The 23,768-nt window shown below is 37.2% G+C and overlaps 1 protein-coding gene across 1 annotated transcript; it reads left to right on the top strand.

Moving 5' to 3' along the window:
- The first annotated feature begins 17,740 nt into the window (after positions 1-17,740).
- On the top strand, positions 17,741-20,947 carry LOC113321369 (probable disease resistance protein At5g63020). The gene is made up of 2 exons (XM_026569282.1): positions 17,741-19,103; positions 19,332-20,947. The coding sequence occupies exons 1-2, from the start codon at positions 17,951-17,953 to the stop codon at positions 20,864-20,866; spliced, it is 2,688 nt and encodes an 895-aa protein (XP_026425067.1). The 5' UTR covers positions 17,741-17,950; the 3' UTR covers positions 20,867-20,947.
- Positions 20,948-23,768: the final 2,821 nt, after the last annotated feature.

The raw sequence follows: 23,768 nt of genomic DNA, 5'->3' as shown, positions 1-23,768 counted from the left end.
AACAAAGCAAAACTCAATAGTTCTTCATATTCTTCATCATCTCTAGTAACAACACAATCATTCAAACAAGATGGCACAATATGATTACGTGCTGGTCTTGTTTCTTTCTGCAAAGTTGTATCAACTCTTGCTTCATCTTCTATATCAATTCTTGCTTCATCTTCTATCACTTCAAATGGTCTTTCTTCTTCTACTTCAATTAATGGTATTTCGCTAACAACGTTTCTTGATACTTCTGAGTTCCATTCCCACTTAGCTTCTTCTTCAAAAATCACATCTCTACTTATTATTAACTTTCATGTTTATGGATTTAATAATTTATAACCTTTTGTTGCATTGTTGTAACCAATGAAAATTAAATTTTCACTCTTCTCATCAAGTTTCTTACGTATTTCTTTAGGTATATGTGCATATGCTATGCACCCAAATACCTTAAGATGTCACACACTAGGTTTTCTTCCAGTCCATATTTCCTCAGGTGTCATATCAATCACACTTCTTGATGCACATCGATTCAAAACATACGCAGCACAATCAACAACTTTTGCCCAATAGTTTTTAGGTAAATTCTATGCTCTTCTCATTGTACGTACCATCTCCATAATCGTACGATTTTTCTTTCTGCTACACCATTTTGTTGTGGTGTATATCTTGCAGTCATTTGATATTGTATTCCATGTTCTTTCATAAAATAATCAATCACAGTATGCTCAGTACCTCTATCTGTATGTAGTATTTTAATATTGTTACCACTTTGTCTCTCTGCATATGCTTTAAAGCTTTTGAATGCCAGAGAAGCTTCATTCTTTTGTTTCAACAAATAAACCCATCCATTTCTACTAAAATCATCAATAAAGGTAATTAAATACCTGTTTCCACCACGAGATTCTACTTCAATTAGTCCACATAGATCACTGTGAACAATCTCCAATAATTGCTCTGCTCTTCTTGCTTTGCCAATGGGAAATGGATCTCTGTGTTGTTTTCCAAAGATACAATCTTCACACCTTGTTTCAGGAGACTCAATTGTTGGTAACCATGAGACCATCTCTTTTCTAGCTAGAATTTGTAAATTGTTAAAGTTTACATGTCCCAATCTTTTGTGCCATAACCAAGACTCATCATTAAAAGAATTATAACATCTCTCTACTTGATGCTGAATCTGTAAAGGAAATAGTTTGTTCTTGGTCATTGGAACTCTAGCAATAAATCTCCTTCTTTTATCTTTGATTATGCAAACTCCATTGTATATGTTTATAGAAACCCCTCTCTCTGAAATTTGACCCATACTTAATAAATTTTGATGCAGATTTGGTACATAAAATACATCCATTATGTATGATTGTGTACCATTTTTGAGTCTAATTCCTATCTTTCCTTTTCCCATTACTGGAACTTTTGAGTTATTCCTAAACTTAACAATGGATCTCACAGACTCATCAAGATTTACAAATAAGTCTTTCTTTCCACACATATGGTTACTGCAACCTGTGTCTAAATACGATTGTCCATGTGGCTGTTCTTCTGCTGAATAACAAGCTAACAAAAGAGTTTTTTGATCTTCTTCTTGTTCTTCTGCAATGTTTTCTTTATTGTCATAATTTCTAGCTTTATATCCTCCAGCTTTGTTGTTGTAACCTCCTGCTTTATTATTGTAGCCTCCAACATTGTTGTTGTAGCTTCCATTATTGTTGTTGTAACCTCTAGTATTGTTGTTGTAGCCTCCAGTTTTGTTATTGTATCTTCCAGAATTGTTACTGTAATAAACATCCTTCTGTGGTTCAGGACATTCAACTTGAAAGTGACCAAGTTGTTGATAATTAAAGAAGCGTACTTTAGATCTATCAACAATTTTTCTTCCTGTATTATCTTGATATCTTCTTGAGCTTGCTTCATTGTTCCAGTTTGTCTGACTTTGTAAGGCTTCTTCAACTGGTTTTGCAACTGTATTTTCTAATATTCTGTGCTCATAAGCTTGTAAAGAACCAAGCACATCATCAATACTCAAATCAGAAATTGTATTACACTCCTCAATTACAGTCACCTTTGACTCAAATTTTTCTGGTAAACTGCACAATATTTTCTCTATAATGGCAGTATCTTCTATAGTATCTCCATTTCCCTTCATCTTATTAACAAGACTCAATGTTCTTGAGAACAAATATGCTATCAACTCAGTTGAGTCCATCTGTAACAGCTCATATTTTCTTTTTAGGGTTTGTAGTCTTACTTTCTTTACTTTGTCAGAACCTTTGTAATAGCTTGTTAAAGAGTCCCAAGCTTTCTTAACTTCTTTGATATACATAACTCTGTTCATGATAGACTTATGAATTCCCTGATGAAGAATATATGTAGCTTTATAGTTCTTTTTCCTATTGTCAGTTAGAGCTGTTGTTTCTTCTTCAGTAAGAACAGTTGATGCAGCTGGTTCTTCATATCTTGTGTTGACCACATCCCAAACTTCTTGATACGTGAAGATATTCTCCATCTGTATTCTCCAATGTTCAAAATTTTTCCCATCAAAAACTGGTACCTTGATTGAACTCATGTTTGTCGTCATCTTCTTCTTCTTTGATTAAACCACATACCTAAGATCAGATTGCTCTGATACCAGATGTGGATATCTGATATACAAAGACTTACGAAAGGATCATAACAAGAGAGAATTCTTAAACTCAGTTCAATTAATAACTCTGGTGTACATTGCTTCATGGCTTCATAGCCTATTTATATAGTTTAATTACACCGAGAGTTCTAAAACATGAAGAAACTAAAACATATACCTAAACAAACTCAAACATCTAAAACAAAGACAACTTATAGAAAAACTCTTAACTTCAGTCTCAAGTCATTCCTAAACAAAACAACTTCTAGAAACTCAAAAACTTGTCTGCCAAGTAATAGTGTACAACTTCTAATAGTCTTGGTTAGACTTCATTTCCAACAAATGTCATTGGCAGGCCTTGAAAGGTGTATAGAAATTAAGCGCAATAAAAACGGGGGCCTACAGTAATACCGCAAGTGCACGGTCGTCGGTTGTATCTCGTGCAAGTACGGGTCGATCCACAGAGATCGGGTGTGTTTGGAGTTTTCTAGCTAATTGGGTTCCTAAATTTGCTATTGTTGGGCTTTGGGTACCAATGGATTTTGGTAACCAAGGGGTTATGATTGTGCTTTGGGCCTTTGAATGATTTTGAATTGGATTGAACTGAGCTTGGGCTCAGAAATGTGGACTATGGGCTTTGGTTTCAGTGAACTGATTTGAGCTTTGGGCTCAACAGTTCAACTGTGACTTGGGCTTAACAGTTCACTTTTGAGTTGGGCTTAACAATTCACTTGTGACTTGGGCTTGGTAGTGAACTAGGCTTTGGCCTTAACTGGGCTTCAGAGGCTTTTGGGAGTGAACTGAGCTTTGGGCTCAGTTGGTTGGGCCTTTAGCCTTTGGTTTCACTGAATTGGACTTGGGCTCAGGAGTGAAATGAGCTTTGGAGCAGCAGCAGCAGGCAGGAAAAGGAAGGCAGCAGCACAAGTGCTGCACAGCAGGTAGTAGCAGCAGTTCAGGAGCAAGAGCTGCACAGCAAGGCCAAGAAAAAGAGGTAGCAATGCAGCAGCAGCAGGGCAGTGGAAGCAAAGATGGCAGTGAAGCAAAGATAATGCAATAAAGAAGATGGCTAACAAAATAAACAAAAGGAAACACAAACAGGGCAACACATGGCAAAAGCAAAGAACAAAACAAGATAACCAAGGCCTAAGGCCAAGGGCAGGGATGTGGAGAAACTAACAGAGCAAGGCTAAGCTAAGGCAAGATTACAGGAGGTATACTAAAAGAATGGGAAGAGAATTAGCTTGCTCATTGTCACTAGTGAGCACTAATTTCTCCCAATGCTCAATCAACAGTGCAACCTAAGCATACACAAGGAATGACAAGAAAATCAGCTTGCTATGAGCACTGATTTCTTCCATTGCACAATTAGTTCATTGCTTCAAATGTATCTAGCCTAGCATTCCATCAATTGTGACAGCAAATTAAACACAACATTACACAAACATTACATGGCAGTGAATTAAACATTAACAGTGAGCATTTAAACTAACATGACAAATTAACAGTGAACTAACATGACAACAACAGTGAACAACATGGTGAACTAACAGTGAGCATTAACAGGAATATCACACATTGAACTAGTCCAAGAACAAGAACAAGTGCAATTAAAATTAACAGTGCAATTAACAGGAACAATTAACAGTGCAAGAATTGAAATTGAACATTAAGCTAACAGTGAATTTATACAACTAAGAGCATTAGACTAACAAAACATCAAACAATTAAACACTAAAACATCAAACACTACACAGTGAACAAGAACCCTAATTATGAAATTGGATTAAAATTGAAATTTGAAATTAAAATTAAACCTAAAATAAACCCTAATTGATGGTTACTTGGATGACCCAAGAACATTTTTTACATCCCTAACACTTCCCTTTTATAGTTTACAAAAAATCCCCAAATTTAAGAAACCCTAAATTTGAAATTAGGGTTTTTTCGATTTTCAAAATCACTCACCAAATTTCCTTGTTTGTTGTTCATTGTCCTTCTTGTCGATGACCCATGCTTTCTTCTGCTCCTCTGCTACGAATTCAGTTCCCATCAACCTAGTTCTCTCATGTCAAAACCCTAACAGTGGGTAGGGTTAATGAAATGGGTGAAATAGGATGATGGGTTTTGTTGTCGGGTGATGGAGATGGTGGTGTTGTCGGGTGTTGGAGATGGTGGTGTTGGAACTCGAGACGAACTGGGATGGTCGGGGAAGATGGTGGCAGGGTAGAGAAGGTGGTGGTGGTTCTGGAAATGGTCGGGTGGAGAAGATGAGATCGATGTTTTGGGAAGAAGGGAGTGTTTGGGTGGTAGTATAGGGTTTGGTGCTAGGGTGTGAAGCGGGATCATCTGGTTCGATGTTTGGCGAGCTGAGCCGCTGGATATGGAGATGGTAGGTAGGTCGGACGGCTAAGAGAGAAGAAGTTTGTAGCGACCGTTGGATGTGGAACACAACGAAGTCAACGGTGCTAGATTAGGTTAGGTGCTGAAGTGTTGGGCGGAATCATCGGGATTTGATGCACAATGATGAGGTGACCGTTGGATGACAAGATGGATCCAATCTGACGGCTCTCATGGAAATGGGTATGGATAAAGGAAATGGATTTGGGTAAGGGTTTTGGGCCTTGGGTATGCCAAGCCCATATCTTCTTTAAGAACAATTCTTCCTCTTCAATCCCACTTCTAATTGATCCGGCTCTTGCAAACATCAATCTTCGCTTCCTCCTATCGAGAGTCTTTGCCGTTCCTTTGCTCTTTTCGCTCCGTGAGATAACCAGGATTTATTTAGTACCTAAAAATGCAAAATTAATTAAGAAAATTATTTATTCTTGAAAACAATGAAAATACAGAATATGGGATAAAATGTAGAATTAATGCGCAAAAGATGAGTTAAATGCCAACAAAAAGGGATAAATATATACAATATTTGGCACTCATCAAATACCCCCAAACCTGAATTTTACTTGTCCTCAAATAAAAACAAGCTAAGGAAATCCTACCTATACCACTGTCGCTGGTCTCTCGAATGCATTTAGCGTATGCACTAAGCCTTTTAAACCACTAAGTGTCCCTAGTGGAAGAGTTGAAGTCTCGTGAAGGTTTACCAGAGGTGTGCCTACAAAACCTAAGGACAAAATATAAGCTCATATTCCATCAAATGTGACATGTGCAAAACAGTTTAAGCTCACAGCAAAATGGAGATGTCAATCTAGCTATCGAAGGCACAATCCTAGCACTGATAACAAAAAAAAGACATGTGATAAGAGTGTAAAGTGTATCTACACATGTGTAAAGAAAGATCTGAAGTTATGACTACTAATCACCAAGAGATAGTTTCTCAGGCTAAGAACTGAGGTCGAAATCTAGCTAGCTGTCCGGACTTTACGAGAATTGTGAATGAGTTGGAGGTATTTCACAATTGCTCGCGTTGTACATCAATGGCATACACCCTTCCTTGCTTATTACAAAAGAAACAACAAAATAACTCTTTACATGACTCTTATTTACATTGACTATTCTCTTTTTATTTTGGAACAAGAGATGATGGAATTGATAAATACTTGATTTTTTTGTATTTTTCTGATATTTTTTTCTCTTTTTTTTTTCTGAATATATACATCGTTTTATTTTTTATTTTTTTTTTTTTTTTTTTTTGAATGAAACACTTTTGATACATACAAAAGAAACAAAAATTACATGACACTTTGCAAGAGGTAGCCCTTTTTGATGCACCCAGTTAAATTCGATGGTTGTCTTTCTTAATGTAACCTCCACCTTCTATCCCAACCAACCAAAGAACAAGCTAGTCAAGTTTCGTTCAGTATTCTAAAGTGATTGGCAATCGTAACTTCCTATCCAACACCTTGAAGATCGAGGCCATACATGTATTGGTAGATCGTGCGCGTGCAAATTTCTTATCACTATGTGAATTGTGCTAGAATCAGGGTGCCTAAATATCTAGACTAAGACTCCTAATAAAAATACATATTTGCACAAGAGTCAACATTTCAAGGTAAATGAGCTCCATTTTTATGATTTTTCATTTTTTAATTTTTTTGAATTTTGATTTTTTTAATTTTTTTGGAATTTTTCAATTTTTTCAAAAAGAAGAAGGAGTTCGTTTTCAATTATAGCATATTATCGTGGTATCTACTCTATACCCCCAAACCTAAACTAAACATTGTCCTCAATGTTTCAAAATATGGAAAGAATTAAAATGCAACATATGGAAAGGGACATGCTGAGTAGAGTAAAAGGAGAGAGAATACCCGATTTCGGCGAAAGCAGAATTAAAACTCCGTTATTCAAGGCAAAATCCAACATATTTCAGCCGAGATCATATTGGATTAGCAAAATATATACAAAAGGAACAAAAGGTTTTTAAGAAATTTTATCTACTGGATTATATACAAAAAATTCACCATACACTAACAATCTAAAGAGTTGAGGATCAACCCAAAAGACGAAGTGTAGACATTTCAACAGCTTCACACAATAATAATAGGAAAGAAACGCAAGTGAAACTGTGAAACAAAATGAGCTACCCCCAAACCTGGATTTTACAGAAGATATAATTTTGAAAACAAAATCGCGCAGTTTGGGGGTTCATCATGCAAAAGGTCTAGCTCGAAATGAACTGTGCTAGGGACGGGCAAACATGCAATTCCAACTGTGGTTCCTCAAATGTATTATTTAGAAAAAATAGTCCAAGAGGACTTGGGAAGCACACAGTTCCAAACCTAGGTTGGGCATTCTCAGAAAAATTGGTTTTACAATATTGGTACAAACCAAATCTAGGTTGGGTGGAAGGCCATCAGATTGTGACTCATGTAGGAGAATAGGCACATCATTATAATCAAATCAAAATCTCCTAAATCTCTACACATGTCACATCATGCTCACAATCATCAACAATTGGCAAGTTCACATCAGTCATCAACATCATCAACAATTCATTCTCATGCATGGCAAATCAGGAGAAATATCACAATGTGACCTAGGTAGAGAATCAGACACATCAAATATATTTTCATGCATATTAGTGTCTACAGAAGATTCAACTATTCCTATGTCATGCTCATCTTCACAGAATAATTGTACGAATCCCATGTCAATATCAAAATCATATGAATTACAATGAGTATTAGAAAAAACAACATTCATGAAGGTCGAGGGCGAGAAGCCATATGTTATTGAACCAACAGGTTCCACAATATTTTCATGTTCTTCTAACACATAATCATCATAATCATCATCATGGTAGCATGCATATTGGTCCTCATTAAAGTGGTGGTGTCATTAGTCGATTCATGTTCCTCTAAATTAGGTTCATATTCAACATCATTTACATGAATGGGACTAGACACTTCATTAGGGACAACATACATTTCCTCATGAATTTCCTCCTTTTGTAGGTGAAGCAAAATCTGATCTAAATATGCCTGAATTCGTGATGTAGATCTATCGAAGTTTTGCTCACTGAGTCTGAAAGCTTCTGTGGTGGAGTCTAAATTCATGGGAGTACAAAATTCTTCATGTTCAAATTGTGGTGATGGTACATGTGTGCATGGTCATTAGGGTTACAAAATATTGATCGCAACCCTCAAAGGATTGATTATGGTCCCAATGACTACCATTCTCACAATTTATGGGCATTTCATACCTTGGATTTTCTCTAGATTGCCTAAAATTATGCAAAATATGACAATTCTCAACAGGGTGGTCTAAACTACCACATGCGGGACATGCATAGATTTCAGGTTGCCTAAGAAAATTAGATGTGACAGATTCCTCATGTGATTGCATTTCTAAAGCTGTGATTCGAGCTTCTATTTGATCCATAAGTGATGATTGGGTGAGTGAGGCACTAGCAAAATGTTCATTTTCACGTTGCGAATGATGCATGTATGAATAGTCATTAGGGTTCATGTATTGCGGCTCGGGACTTTGAAAATGTCCATAATAATTCCTATGACTATTGACATCATGGTCCGTGGAAGGTTCATAACGTGGCATATGCCCATAAGCAAGTTCTCTAAGAGTTTTATTTCCATCCCCAGGAGCAGACCAAAATCCAGACATGATTGGCTCAAAAGCTAAGTAACTATGTTACAAAGCTCAGAATTTGGTTTTTAAAGGGTTTGGATTTTTGGGAAAAATTTGGTTTTGGTGGGAGACATTTTTTTGGCAAGTTTGGTTTTAATGGGATATTTTAGAAAAAATTTGGTTGTAAAATGGGAGCAAGTAAAATTTGGTTTTTGAATGGGAGAAAAGTTTTGGTTTTTGAAATTAGGAGCAAAATTTTGGTGTTTTTTTTTTAAAAGGAGTTTTTTTTTTTTTTTTTTTAAAAAAAGAAAATAAAATTAAGAAAATAAAATTTGGTTTTTGAAATGGGAGCAAGCCCACTGTGCAAGCCTCTAATGAAATGGAAGGAAGGCTGCGGCCCACGAAACACTAAGTTTTAACTTTGAAAGTTGAATTTGGCCCAGTTGGTTAAGGCCCGACGTTTGTTTTAAAACTTTGGTTTCGAGGTCCACTTACAAGTCCACAATCAGTTATAAGCTCAGCTGGGTTTAAACCCAGAGTCCAAAATACAAGTCCAATGGAAGAATTTAAACAAGCCCACACAAAATAAATACAAGCCCACAAATTAAACAACAAGCCCAAAAATAAATTATTACAAACCCAAAATAGAAAAATAAAAAGCCCAAAAAAATTGGGTTAATTATTACAAGCCCACAATTAAAGAAATTTGGAAGCCCACAGGTTGGGTTCTCTCAATGGAATGGGTTTAGGCTTACCTTTTTAGCACAGCCCAGCTGCTCTGATATTGTTGCAAAAACCCAGTTGGGTTTTGGTTCTTTTCCTTGGTGGCGTCCCAGCAGAGGAAAAACAGGTTCAGATCAGCAGGTCCAACAGCAGATGAAGTGAAGCAGATGCAGATGCAAATGCTATGCAGTGAAGTGCAAAAATAGCTAAGAAAAACACAGATAAAACACAGCACCAATCCCCGGCAGCGGCGCCAAAAACTTGGCAGGCCTTGAAAGGTGTATAGAAATTAAGCGCAATAAAAACGGGGGCCTACAGTAATACCGCAAGTGCACGGTCGTCGGTTGTATCTCGTGCAAGTACGGGTCGATCCACAGAGATCGGGTGTGTTTGGAGTTTTCTAGCTAATTGGGTTCCTAAATTTGCTATTGTTGGGCTTTGGGTACCAATGGATTTTGGTAACCAAGGGGTTATGATTGTGCTTTGGGCCTTTGAATGATTTTGAATTGGATTGAACTGAGCTTGGGCTCAGAAATGTGGACTATGGGCTTTGGTTTCAGTGAACTGATTTGAGCTTTGGGCTCAACAGTTCAACTGTGACTTGGGCTTAACAGTTCACTTTTGAGTTGGGCTTAACAATTCACTTGTGACTTGGGCTTGGTAGTGAACTAGGCTTTGGCCTTAACTGGGCTTCAGAGGCTTTTGGGAGTGAACTGAGCTTTGGGCTCAGTTGGTTGGGCCTTTAGCCTTTGGTTTCACTGAATTGGACTTGGGCTCAGGAGTGAAATGAGCTTTGGAGCAGCAGCAGCAGGCAGGAAAAGGAAGGCAGCAGCACAAGTGCTGCACATCAGGTAGTAGCAGCAGTTCAGGAGCAAGAGCTGCACAGCAAGGCCAAGAAAAAGAGGTAGCAATGCAGCAGCAGCAGGGCAGTGGAAGCAAAGATGGCAGTGAAGCAAAGATAATGCAATAAAGAAGATGGCTAACAAAATAAACAAAAGGAAACACAAACAGGGCAACACATGGCAAAAGCAAAGAACAAAACAAGATAACCAAGGCCTAAGGCCAAGGGCAGGGATGTGGAGAAACTAACAGAGCAAGGCTAAGCTAAGGCAAGATTACAGGAGGTATACTAAAAGAATGGGAAGAGAATTAGCTTGCTCATTGTCACTAGTGAGCACTAATTTCTCCCAATGCTCAATCAACAGTGCAACCTAAGCATACACAAGGAATGGCAAGAAAATCAGCTTGCTATGAGCACTGATTTCTTCCATTGCACAATTAGTTCATTGCTTCAAATGTATCTAGCCTAGCATTCCATCAATTGTGACAGCAAATTAAACACAACATTACACAAACATTACATGGCAGTGAATTAAACATTAACAGTGAGCATTTAAACTAACATGACAAATTAACAGTGAACTAACATGACAACAACAGTGAACAACATGGTGAACTAACAGTGAGCATTAACAGGAATATCACACATTGAACTAGTCCAAGAACAAGAACAAGTGCAATTAAAATTAACAGTGCAATTAACAGGAACAATTAACAGTGCAAGAATTGAAATTGAACATTAAGCTAACAGTGAATTTATACAACTAAGAGCATTAGACTAACAAAACATCAAACAATTAAACACTAAAACATCAAACACTACACAGTGAACAAGAACCCTAATTATGAAATTGGATTAAAATTGAAATTTGAAATTAAAATTAAACCTAAAATAAACCCTAATTGATGGTTACTTGGATGACCCAAGAACATTTTTTACATCCCTAACACTTCCCTTTTATAGTTTACAAAAAATCCCCAAATTTAAGAAACCCTAAATTTGAAATTAGGGTTTTTTCGATTTTCAAAATCACTCACCAAATTTCCTTGTTTGTTGTTCATTGTCCTTCTTGTCGATGACCCATGCTTTCTTCTGCTCCTCTGCTACGAATTCAGTTCCCATCAACCTAGTTCTCTCATGTCAAAACCCTAACAGTGGGTAGGGTTAATGAAATGGGTGAAATAGGATGATGGGTTTTGTTGTCGGGTGATGGAGATGGTGGTGTTGTCGGGTGTTGGAGATGGTGGTGTTGGAACTCGAGACGAACTGGGATGGTCGGGGAAGATGGTGGCAGGGTAGAGCAGGTGGTGGTGGTTCTGGAAATGGTCGGGTGGAGAAGATGAGATTGATGTTTTGGGAAGAAGGGAGTGTTTGGGTGGTAGTATAGGGTTTGGTGCTAGGGTGTGAAGCGGGAGCATCTGGTTCGATGTTTGGCGAGCTGAGCCGCTGGATATGGAGATGGTAGGTAGGTCGGACGGCTAAGAGAGAAGAAGTTTGTAGCGACCGTTGGATGTGGAACACAACGAAGTCAACGGTGCTAGATTAGGTTAGGTGCTGAAGTGTTGGGCGGAATCATCGGGATTTGATGCACAATGATGAGGTGACCGTTGGATGACAAGATGGATCCAATCTGACGACTCTCATGGAAATGGGTATGGATAAAGGAAATGGATTTGGGTAAGGGTTTTGGGCCTTGGGTATGCCAAGCCCATATCTTCTTTAAGAACAATTCTTCCTCTTCAATCCCACTTCTAATTGATCCGGCTCTTGCAAACATCAATCTTCGCTTCCTCCTATCGAGAGTCTTTGCCGTTCCTTTGCTCTTTTCGCTCCGTGAGATAACCAGGATTTATTTAGTACCTAAAAATGCAAAATTAATTAAGAAAATTATTTATTCTTGAAAACAATGAAAATACAGAATATGGGATAAAATGTAGAATTAATGCGCAAAAGATGAGTTAAATGCCAACAAAAAGGGATAAATATATACAATATTTGGCACTCATCAGTCATGTAGTACTTGAAAGCCAGGAAATAAATGCAAAACATGTATTGTACTTATGGCTTTCCAAATTAGTGAGTGATAGTAATACCCGTGCTTTACTGGATTAACTTTTATAAAACTCTGAGTTACCGTCACGATTATAAAAAAAAAACTCAACAGTTACACTTGTTACAAGAACTATTACAAGTGTATCAGTGACTAAAAGAATTCGACAGTTTTCCTTGCGACGAAATTCATGATCTGACATAGTGTTTTTATACATCCAACGACAACAATTTTCTCTCATATACATCTCTAACCTTTAAGTGAAACCCTAATTATATTGAGATAATTGGAATTTAGTACTCAGGTTATGACCAACACTAGGCTTTGGTCTAATATTTGTCCAACGTTAGGGCTTGGTACCTGGATTGGACGTTGACCGACATTGACTGTTTATGACCGGACTTTAATTAATTTTATAAAATAAAAATCCTGAAAAATTCGAGTTTACAAGTGTACCCCTGAATCGTTATAGAACCAGTTTGGTGATCCCGAGCCCATTACATATATCAGTCAAGAGTCACAAAAATCACTTTCTTCTTAAAACCTAGGGTTCCATCATCTGCAATAACAACACCAACCTCTACTCCCAGACTATCTGATCCGTCACCCCTCGAGAATTTATCTTTTCCGCAACACTGTTGACTTCGAAACTGTAGTGTGCCATGGCATACACCATTCCATCGTCATCGGTTCTCACTTCTCGTCACCATTATCCCATCTCTCAACTCCGGTGCAGATTCAAACTGACACCAAACTCCATCGTACAACTCCATAGCCCATTGATTCAATCCACCAGCAGCAACGTACTTCTCGCTGGTTTTATCATCCACCGATCCATTTGAGTCAAAACCCAATTTCCATCCACTTCGTCCAACCCAAACTAGCAGATTCCAGAGAAATTTTCATTAATCAATCAATCATCATCAATTCGATCTCAACTAACGACAAAATCTGTTTAAACCCAGTTTATGGTTTCTTCTTCAAAAAGCAATCGAGCTAAAAACATCACCTGTTCTGCTACCAATCTCAAATTGATATCGAACCCTATTTCTAACTGCAATATTCAACCAAACCCAATCGACATAAACCCTCATCATATCGGAATTATACTTATCCTTCTTCTTCACACCAGTAGAACCCGTCAATTCTTCACCATCTTCAATGGCAGCATCGGATAGCGGCCAACTCAGAGATGGGGTTTTATTTTGATTTGATTCAGCTGTTAGACAATAAGAATTTTCAATAGGTTAAATTTCTAATTTTAGGGGTTCTCGAATTCAAGCAGGAATGTGATGAATTCGGGAGGAATTGTGAGTTTAGGGTTCTGAAATTACGATTAGGGTATTGATTTGAATTAGAGACGGGCTTTGGCAGTTACGATGATGAAGAAGGGTTTGATGTGAAATTGGTTTCTACAACTATGAATGATGAAGAATGTTGATTATTTGGATTTGAATGGTTTTTGTATGTTTTCGGAATTGAATGATCTGCAGGGAAACACAATGGTCGGAGAATTAGATTGTAGGAAGTGGTTGGTGTTGCAGAGGTAGTGACAAGATAACAGAGAAAGTGATGATAATGTTGGCGGCCACGATTTTGAGGAGGGGAAGGGAGTATGTGAAAAGATTAATGTTAAATGGTTACTGTGTAAATATTTGTAGAATGAAGGGTATAATTGTAATATCATGTAATAATTTAATTTAATATAATTTTCTTAATAATTTCTGAACAAAAGTTAAGACTCAACGGAGTGAACACGGGTCAACGTCCAGTTCAAGTACCAAGCCCTAATATTGGACAAATGTTAGACCAAAACCTAATGCTGATCATAACCTGAATACTAAACTCCAGTTATCCCAATTATATTTCTCTAGAAAACTAAACCTAGATATGTCAAACAGATCCTCTGGAAACACCCTAATCTATCTCTATAACAATAAATTTTCAGCCGGAGCTGCTCCATTTCCTTCTTTTGATGGGAACCATACATCAATCGCTCAATAAACTTTTCAAAACCTCTAACCACAATAATGCAACCGGCAACAACTATTTCACCTGCGAAATCTTTAAAGAGCCAGTTCCATTGATCAAAACATGGAGGCAAGTGAATGCTGTTGAGATATCAACACAGACATCATTAGTGAAGCCCAATGAAGATGATGTCCACCCGGTAATTCTCTAAAACTACCTAATAGTGGGTTTGTTTGCAGAATTCACCGTTTCCAGGAATTCATAATTCCATGGTATTACAAATTCTAGGATTCATGTAAATTTCTTGTGTGTTTGGTAACTCAATTAAAATTCATAAGATTTATAGAGTTTTCTTGTATTAAAGTCTTTGTAGCGTTTGACATTACCCTCGAATCTTAAAATTGCATATATATGGGGTTTAAAGTTAAAAAAAGTGGGTCCATAAATCCCTTGATAAGTTTCCCAGCAAATCTTAGGGGGAGGGGTCGGACTCCATATGGAGGATTTGCTGGAAAACTAAATCCCGTAGGAAACATGATTCCAAGAATTCTGTTAGCTAAACATACAAAGGAAAACGTAATTCTACCAAGTCCCCTGGACCCATAAAATTTCATCTTTAAAATTCTACATCGAAACCCACCGTAAAGTTATAATGTTAGATAATTAACATGTATTAAGCATGTTTGTAGAGTAACGAATCTAACGATTGAAATACTTATCACTCAATGTGCAAGGATGGCTTTTTAACCGCCGTGAATGTATTGGCATTTCTGGGTGAGTGATTTGGGCGTATGAGTTTTTCATGTGCCCAAAAAGTTTTGGTGGAAAGATCACAATAATAGGAAGAATGCAAGATACATGTTTACTTGGTAAGCTCAATTCCATCGTTTGGTACTTCAAGAACAGAAGAGGTAATTTTTGTTCCACCTTGACTAAATTATGAGATTATAGATCTCTTGCAGGGACGTCCGAGCTAGAGAGGATTGACCAGGTGGAGCAAGGGTACTAAATTACTAATGGAAAATTTCTTGTTTGGTCCTAGGCCCATATAGTTATTTATAGTAGGGTCCAACCGGAATTTTTTTTTTATCCGGAAGTCCAAAATTAATTAAAACATGGAAATGTCCATAATGCCCATTACTACCAAACGTGTGTGTCTACTCTGCTTACAAATTTGAGTACATATCTGGTACACTGCTCACAAATTCGAGTACATATCTGCTAACAAATTTGAGTACATATATGCCGCACTGCTTACAAATCTGAGTACATATCTGTCGCACTGCTAAAAATTCGAGTATATATCCGCTGCTTACAATTCGAGTACATATATGCTGCACCACTTCCAGGTAAAGTACATATCTGTTAGAATCAATTATAAATAAATTAGAAAACGTATTACATCACATATATTGTAGGATCATACAAATTAATCTATAATATTTCTTCAATACAGTATTAAATCATAGAAGAAAAATAGAAAAACCTACAAATCCACAATAAACACAGAAAAAGCTATACAAAACTAGCACATATTTCAGTATTGCGCATACGTACTCATGGATCGAACCCAAAAACAGTGGTAAAAATCCAAATAAAACAGAATCAAAAGAAGTTTATATCAGTACGCCATATACGTACTGCATATTCGTGAACTAAAAAGTCAACTGTATGTCAAGAAGAAGTGATGAATCCATGAATATAACCGAATCAAATCACATACTTCAGTATTACACATGTGTACTAATGAATCAAACCAAAAAACAAAAATGGCAAAACTCTGAACAAACAGAATCAAAAGAATTTTATATTAGTACACCAAATATGTACTGTCAATTCATACACAAAAACAAACTCTAAACAAACAAAATCAAAAGAATTTTACACAAAAAACAAACTCAGTACACCATATATGTACTGTCAATTCATAAACATATTTCTGTATTACCCATATGTACTAATGGATCAAACCAAAAAAAAGTGGCAAAACACTGAACAAACAGAATCAAAAGAATTTTATATCAGTACACCAGATATGTACTGTCAATTAATACACAAAAACAAACTGTAACAAACCTAAAAATATAAAAACGTCATAAAAATCAATTTCATCTTCATAATACAATCAAAAGAAGAAAAACGAAAAAAAATAATCAAAGAAGATGATTAGAAAACATACCTGGAAACACAACCAATCTTCTTGTCGCAAGTCATAAAGATGCATCTTCTTCTTCTTCTTCATTCAAAATAAGCTAGGTTTCCGTCAGTATAGTATATACGTACTGTTGTTTCATACAAAAAAACAAATCTAAAAACAACAAAATGGAACTAGTATGATCAAATCTAATAACGAAATGAACCAAAAACGTGATTATTCATCTAGATATAGTAAATAATCAAGAAATCAAACATGGAGATCAAAATCTTAATCAAACAAAACAACGATTAGACCGTGAAAACCCTAAAATAAACATTACAAAAGAACACTCTTCATTTTAATCGGTAGAAACCAAAAAAATTGAAGAAAAATCTCCATCTGAATCTGCAGCACGGTGAGAGGAAAGAGAAGAAAAAACAGATCTGAAATATAAATAAGATTTCTCGTGCTTATAACCTGTTAAATAGGAAAGGTTATTTTTGGTATTTTCAAATTACATATACCTGATTTTGCACATGTACATGACCTGGGCTTAAAAAATTTGGTCCATTTTCATGTTTTCTTTTAATTATGGACCTCTGATTAGTGGACTTTAATGGATGGACCTGCTACTAACTAAGAACACTATAATGGGATCTATTGGTAATTCCTACGTTACTAATACGCTAGGAAGTAGGAACCCTATACTAGGTGACTGTTTACTGTTTAGAGTCTTTAAGCCCATTTTATCAGAAAACCAAACTTCCCTAGCTTAGTTATGCTAGCCCAGCTCGATCAAAAACAACTTTCTAGGCTGCCACTCATTAAGTTGTTGCTCCCTTGTTTTCATCTTAACCAATTGTAACAGCAACATCTAAAATATTCCCATCCCTGGAATTATTATTGCAGTTTACTGCTCATTTAGTAGCTCAGCCAGTTAAATGTCAAAGATTCACAGCCAGGCTACCATTTATTATCGATAAAACAAGTATAACACCATGTTATTTTTTATTTAATTAAGAAGTAGCTAGTTGATAATCAATAATGAAACCAACATTAATGAAAACTAATTCAACTTGTTATTCTCAATAGAACACACTAAGTCAAACTAGTTATTATCGATACCAACTAATTCAACTAATAGTTCAAATCTCTAATAATACAAGCACCAGTTGTATGTTTTGTACTTAGCATACAATTGTTGACTCTGCGTTTTTTCTTATAATTTCTTTAGCTAGTGTATACAACCAAGAGAATGCAAGTGGTAGGATAGGATAGAATATTTATTATCCCCACATCCTCTGCATTTAACCACCACGACTTCACAACCATTCCATTAGTAGACAAGTTGAGTTTGAACGTTGAAGTGGATCCCATTCAATAGATATCATAGTCAACATTAGAATGCAAGTGGTACGTACTCGATCTTATCGTAATTACCTACTAGTATAGAGTATGTGTGTTTAGAAGATGGTAACCCCAATAACTTATTTAAGCTTTTCTCACTTAAATGTTTTTATTCCTTCACATAACTTTCCATTATCATTGTAAACAGCCATTGTTGATCTCTTGTAATCTGTAATGGAAGTCGTGAGTCCAGTCCTCGATATATTCTCACGTCTATGGACTTGTTCTGCTCATAATATAAATTATGTTCGTAAACTCAAAGAAAATCTAAATAATTTGGAGATTTCATTTAATTCATTGAGATGTAAAAAAGATGATGTAATTAAGAGAGTTGAGATGGCAGAGTCGAACCCAGTTGAACCAGCAAAGCGCACAAATGTGGTTAGTGATTGGATCCAGAGAGTACAAGCCTTAGAGACTGAAGTACAGAGGATTTTAGACGACAACGAAGCTATCAAGAACGATGGAGGTTGCTATTTCTGTTGTTGGGGTCGAAAAAATTGTCCAAGTGCTTACAAACTTGGGAAGTTAGTGATGGAAAGGATTAATGCTGTACACAATTTGTTGGAAGGTGATTTCCAAGATGTCACTTATAGATCTCAACCGGATCCTCTTCAACAAATTCCCACCGTCGAAGTTATGGGCATGGATTCAAAATTCAACGAGGCACTGGAGTTATTGGTTAACCAGGGAAATGATGTGGGAATCGTAGGTTTATATGGAATGGGAGGAGTTGGAAAGACAACTCTTTTACAGAAGCTTAACAATGAGTTTTCCGAAAGAAAACAATTCGATTTAGTAATTTTTGTTGTGGTGTCCAAAGATCTGAACATAAAAAGTATTCAGAACCAGATTGGAGAGAAACTGGGAATATCATGGAGAGAAGAAACTGAAATACATAAGAGAGGCAGCGATATTTTCAAAATGTTACAGAATAAGAAAGCGTTGCTGTTGTTAGATGATATCTGGGAAGGCATTGATTTAGAAACAATTGGAGTTTCAAAGAACACCATTCAAATAACGGAATCTAAAATCGTATTCACCACAAGAAGTCAGCAAGTGTGTGGGTTTATGGAAGCTGATAAAAGAATTAAAATAGAGTGTTTAGACGAGGATCAAGCTTGGATCCTATTTAAACAAAAGGTCAAGCAAGAAGCGCTAAGTTGTCATCCAGATGTACCTGAAGTTGCCAGAAAAGTTGCGAAAGAATGTCGTGGTTTACCTTTAGCTCTCATCGCTATTGGTCGAACCATGTCTAGCAAAACCGATCTCCAACAATGGCAATACGCACTACATACTCTACAGGAATCCGCATCACAGTTTTCAGGTAGGGTTTGTATCATTCTTTAGTATCTAAAAGAATATAATTTCCTAGCATAATCTTATAATTATTTTTAAAGATCAAATATTGGATTGATCAAAAACATAGTAACCTTAATGCATCTACGAAATTATTCATCATGTGAAAATCTGTGTATTGCTCAACATTACGATAATTAAGTTTCTTGCATGAATTTTGTGGATGAAATAATTCTTTCACATTTTGTGTTGTTAGGTATGACCAATCAAGTATTAGCTATTATGAAGTACAGCTACGATAATCTAGAAAACCAAAAGTTGAAGTCTTGTTTCTTGTATTGCTCCCTATACCCCGAAGACTGTTCAATTTATAGGCACGAACTCGTTGCTCTTTGGTTAGGTGAAGGATTTTTGGATAATGTCGATGATATGGTGAAAGCAAAAAATGAAGGTCACGATGTGATTAGATGTCTTAAGGATGCGGGTTTGTTAGAAACTGGTATTGTATTTGGAGTAAAGATGGAAAATCTGGTAAAAATGCATGATATAGTTCGTGATTTGGCAATTTGGATAGCTTCGGATCTTGGGAGAAAAAAAGGAACGTATTTAACGTTACAAGCCGAAAGCACACTGAAGCTCCATGAATGGGAGAAAGCAGAGCGGATCTCTTTGATAGACAATAAAGCAATTCAAATACTTAAGGGAGCACCACGCTGCTCTAATCTCTCAACTTTATTGCTTCAAAAAAGTAGCATTTCTGTTGTATCAGATGACTTTTTCCGATTCATGCCCATGCTTAGAGTATTAAATATGTTTAGCATGAAACTCAAGAAAGTCCCAACAAGCATATTTTCACTATCGGAGTTACAGTATCTGCAATTGCCAAAATACGATGAGGATGCTGTTCTAACACCGGGGAGTTTTACTTCTCTTACAAAAATGAAGGACTTGATCTTATCTGACTCGTGTTGTCACTGGGAAGATGAAGGAGGACCAAGCCTCCATGAATTCGAGAGCTTAAATTTAATTTACCTTCAAATCGCAATTGGAACGGGTCTTGCTCTTCAGAGGTTAGTAGTCAATCCAAAATTACAATTGTGCACAAGAAATTTACTCATTAAATATTGTCCAAGCATCACTTCCCTCACACTTTTACCATCTTCACCATCGTCACCATTATCATTATTTAGTCTTGAACACATGATTGCACTTAGACTGAGAAACTGTGATGAATTAGAAGATTTGAGAATCATGAGTCGGGATAATGAGGTTACTGTGTTCACAACCTTGGAGCTTTTATCCATTAATGACATGCCAAAGTTAAGGATTGTATGGGATGTGCCTCAACAACCAAGGTTCTACTCTGTGAACCTTAAACATGTAACTATTCAAGGTTGTCCTCGGTTGAAGGATACTACATGGCTGATCTATGCTCAGAATCTCGAGGCGCTTTCCTTGATTGAATTGGATGGATTAGAAGAGGTAATATCTGATGGATTTGCAACCGAAGAGAAGTTAACAAGTACATTTTCCAGATTAAATTATTTGAGATTGAACTCTTTAAGGAATCTAGAAAGGATATGTGACTATAATGTGAAATTCTTTCTTTTGGAAAATGTATTCGTGTCGGAGTGTCCACAACTCAAGAAGCTACCATTTAACAGCAATTGCGTAATACCCGGCACTTTAAGGATGATTAAGGGAGAGGAGGAATGGTGGGAAAGCCTCGAATGGGAAGATGAACCCACCAAATTTAGTCTAGCTCCTTATTTTCGTGACAACGGATATTAATTTGTATTATGCATTAGTTTCTGGTGGAATGTTTAATTTTGATATCGAGTCTTAGTTGTAGTTTTTGTCCAGTTCAGTTTACTTTTATTTCTCTAGTTTTTCAGTTATAGCTCAATGGTTTAATGAATAATTCAGTTTACTAATAGTTTTTCAGTTCTAGCACATGCTTTTTGACAGGCCTTCTTGTGCTAAAGTAGTGTGGTCCTATATTCATCGGTGTAGTCTTTTAGAGCGTCCACAATGGACGACTAAACCCAAATATAGTGTCCAGTTGATAGGCGTAGTGGGACTGACCATCGATCAAAATTTGATCAAAGACTAAAATCCAGACCAAATTTGGTGTGCGATCAAGACCAAATCCAAATATAGTCAGGCGTTTATATAGTCCACGCCCCATAACCAGGCGGACGTATAGTCCACGTCCCACCCCAGGCGGACGTATAGTCCACGCCCCACACTAGGCGAACGTATAATGCACGCCCGTCTTTTTTTTTTTTAATCTTTTGTGTGGGGCGGGCTTAATACCTCCGCCCCACTCTTAACAAACTTCAAATGCATGGGGCGGGCATAATACCTCCGCCCCACTTTTTTTCTTTTTTCTTTTTATTTTTTTTCTACACCGGGCGAACGTATACTCCCCGCCCCATACCAGGCGTTGGTATATTTACGCCCCACACCAGGCGTTGGTATAATGTCCGTCCGACCAAATTTAGTTTTTCCACCGTAGGGTCCCACACCAGATTAAACCCAAAATTTGGTCTTTTTTTTCTTCTTTGGTTATACTCACACCACTGCAGTTGCTCTTAGAAGGATATAAGATAAAAAAAAGTGCAAGATTGTGGTGCTCCCTATAAATGACTCTCTCCTCTCTCTCCTTCATCTGAACTTTTTCCCCTCTCGGTAACGGCTATTTCCTACCGTTTTTTTCTATCCCATTCTTCCAACGTCTCTTTAACGGCTCTCTCTAGCCGTCGATCCCAAATTTTTTTGCCGGAAACCTCCAATCTTTCTCTGCAAATGATACTTCTCATCTAATATCAAGCCCAAACCATGAACACTACTCACAAGTCTCACATTTGCAACTGCAATTGCATCAATTACACAACACAAATCACAAATTCCACTCAAATCACAAAAAGCTCAAAAATCACTTGCAACACAAAAATCACTAAATTCATAACTTACAACCAAACGAATCACACAGGAATGAATGCCCAAACCATCAAAGGCCATTATGGCATATCTCATGATTATTATGGCACAAAAGCTTTGATTCTCATTTTAATATGTAACAAAATCTCAACGTTTATGGGTTCTTTTACAAAAAGTCATACCCAATCTAGCCTATCGCAGCATCTTTCAGTCTTACTGGAAAATTCTTATCAAAAACAACTTGTCACTAAACTCCCATTGTCTAGATTTAAATTACCCTGTTCAAGCTCTCAAAGCCAGATTTTTATCCTAGAAAAGGAAGGAGTTTTTTTGAGACAGAAATCTCAACCAGTTAGTCTGAGGTTCTCTAGTTGCAAAGCTTGGGGAATCAGCTGGATTTCTACACCTCCTTCCCCTGGAATGTATCAGTGTACTATCTTGGCTATTTTGGCTAAACTACCTGGAGGTGAGTACTTGACTCTCTATCTGTTTGTTTCTCTATTCACTGCTCCTAATTTGATCTTTCTACAATTTACCAAAAGCATATGCTCTCTATTGCCTGCTAGTCCTACCAAGTTCCTTAAGCCTGACTATTTCTTAAACCTTGTTAGCACTCATGATCTTCTCTATTGGGAAAATTGCTTCTTTTTTAACATGCTTTTAACTAGGAATTAGCTACATTGCACTACTTTTTCTTTAAATAGAAATAAAAACATGAACATAGTACTACAAACTACCAAAGTATACATAAAAAATTTCCAGAAACAGGATAGCATCATTGTTTTTCGGCATCAAACTAAAAGAAAAGATTTCAGAATGTCTGGTACTACTAAATTCAGCATGTGCAGCTTGCCAAATCCTACATGTTTAGTCTTCTTTTGGCCCCCCAGACTCAAGTGCAACATCTCTCACAGCTCTGGCCATCACTGCCTTAAACACCCTCTCTACAGCCCTTGCATCTGCTTCGGGAGGCAAAGTGTCATCATCCGGCAACACAGGAAGCTGGGGCTCCTCACCTCGCATAGCACTAGCCTTTTCAGACCTGTATATTTGACCCACAATCCTAGAATCAACTACTGGAGTTACATGCTCATCTCGAGGAACTTCAAGCGGATTTGTGACTTCTCCAGCACCAGTCTGAGACACCTCGGCCACATCCTGAGCCATCTGCCTGAGAGTGGGAGCAAGAATGAACAAATTGGGAAATGTGATCTAACCTAGTTCAGGTGGCATTGTAGCTTTGATCCGAATCTGATCCTTGGCAGGATCGTGTATATGAGCAGAAAAGAAGCCCTGCTGAGTCCCCCCACAGACAATCTGCTCATCATCTACCAATACAATGCCTTCCTTTATCACTCGGCGTCCCTTTGTGGGGTGCAGAGCAAAAACAACCCACCCATCTTTTACACCCACAAGTTATCCATTCTGAATTCGGCCTTGCTCGACCTGTTGCGGTGGTCTCCCTCGCCTGGAAGTTGCATACACATCCCTTTCCCCATTGCCTGCTCTCCCACCTCTAAAACTAGACACCCTACCATCAGAACTTGCTCTCCCATACATTGCATCAGAAGTATTATGCAATTCATGCATGTTATAACTAGAAAAACCTTCACTTATCCTTGCAGTCTCAACCTACAAATTTCAATTATCAGGACGCAAATAGCACTCAAATTGATTAAATGCATGGAAGTTAAAACCTCACCCAAGAACTGCTTGATTTACAAAGAATTTTACCTGCTTTATCTGAGGG

This window comes from Papaver somniferum, chromosome 1 (genome assembly GCF_003573695.1).
Source record: "Papaver somniferum cultivar HN1 chromosome 1, ASM357369v1, whole genome shotgun sequence".
In the NCBI taxonomy this organism is placed as follows: domain Eukaryota; kingdom Viridiplantae; phylum Streptophyta; class Magnoliopsida; order Ranunculales; family Papaveraceae; genus Papaver; species Papaver somniferum.
The sequence above is the reverse complement of the archived record's forward strand: the minus strand, read 5'-3'. Positions and strand labels throughout refer to the sequence as shown.

Coding starts and splice junctions, on each gene's coding strand:
- LOC113321369 (XM_026569282.1), top strand. CDS start 17,951: ATGGAAGTCGTGAGTCCAGTCCTCGATATATTCTCACGTCTATGGACT. Junction 19,104..19,331: donor ATCCGCATCACAGTTTTCAG/GTAGGGTTTGTA, acceptor TTGTGTTGTTAG/GTATGACCAATCAAGTATTA.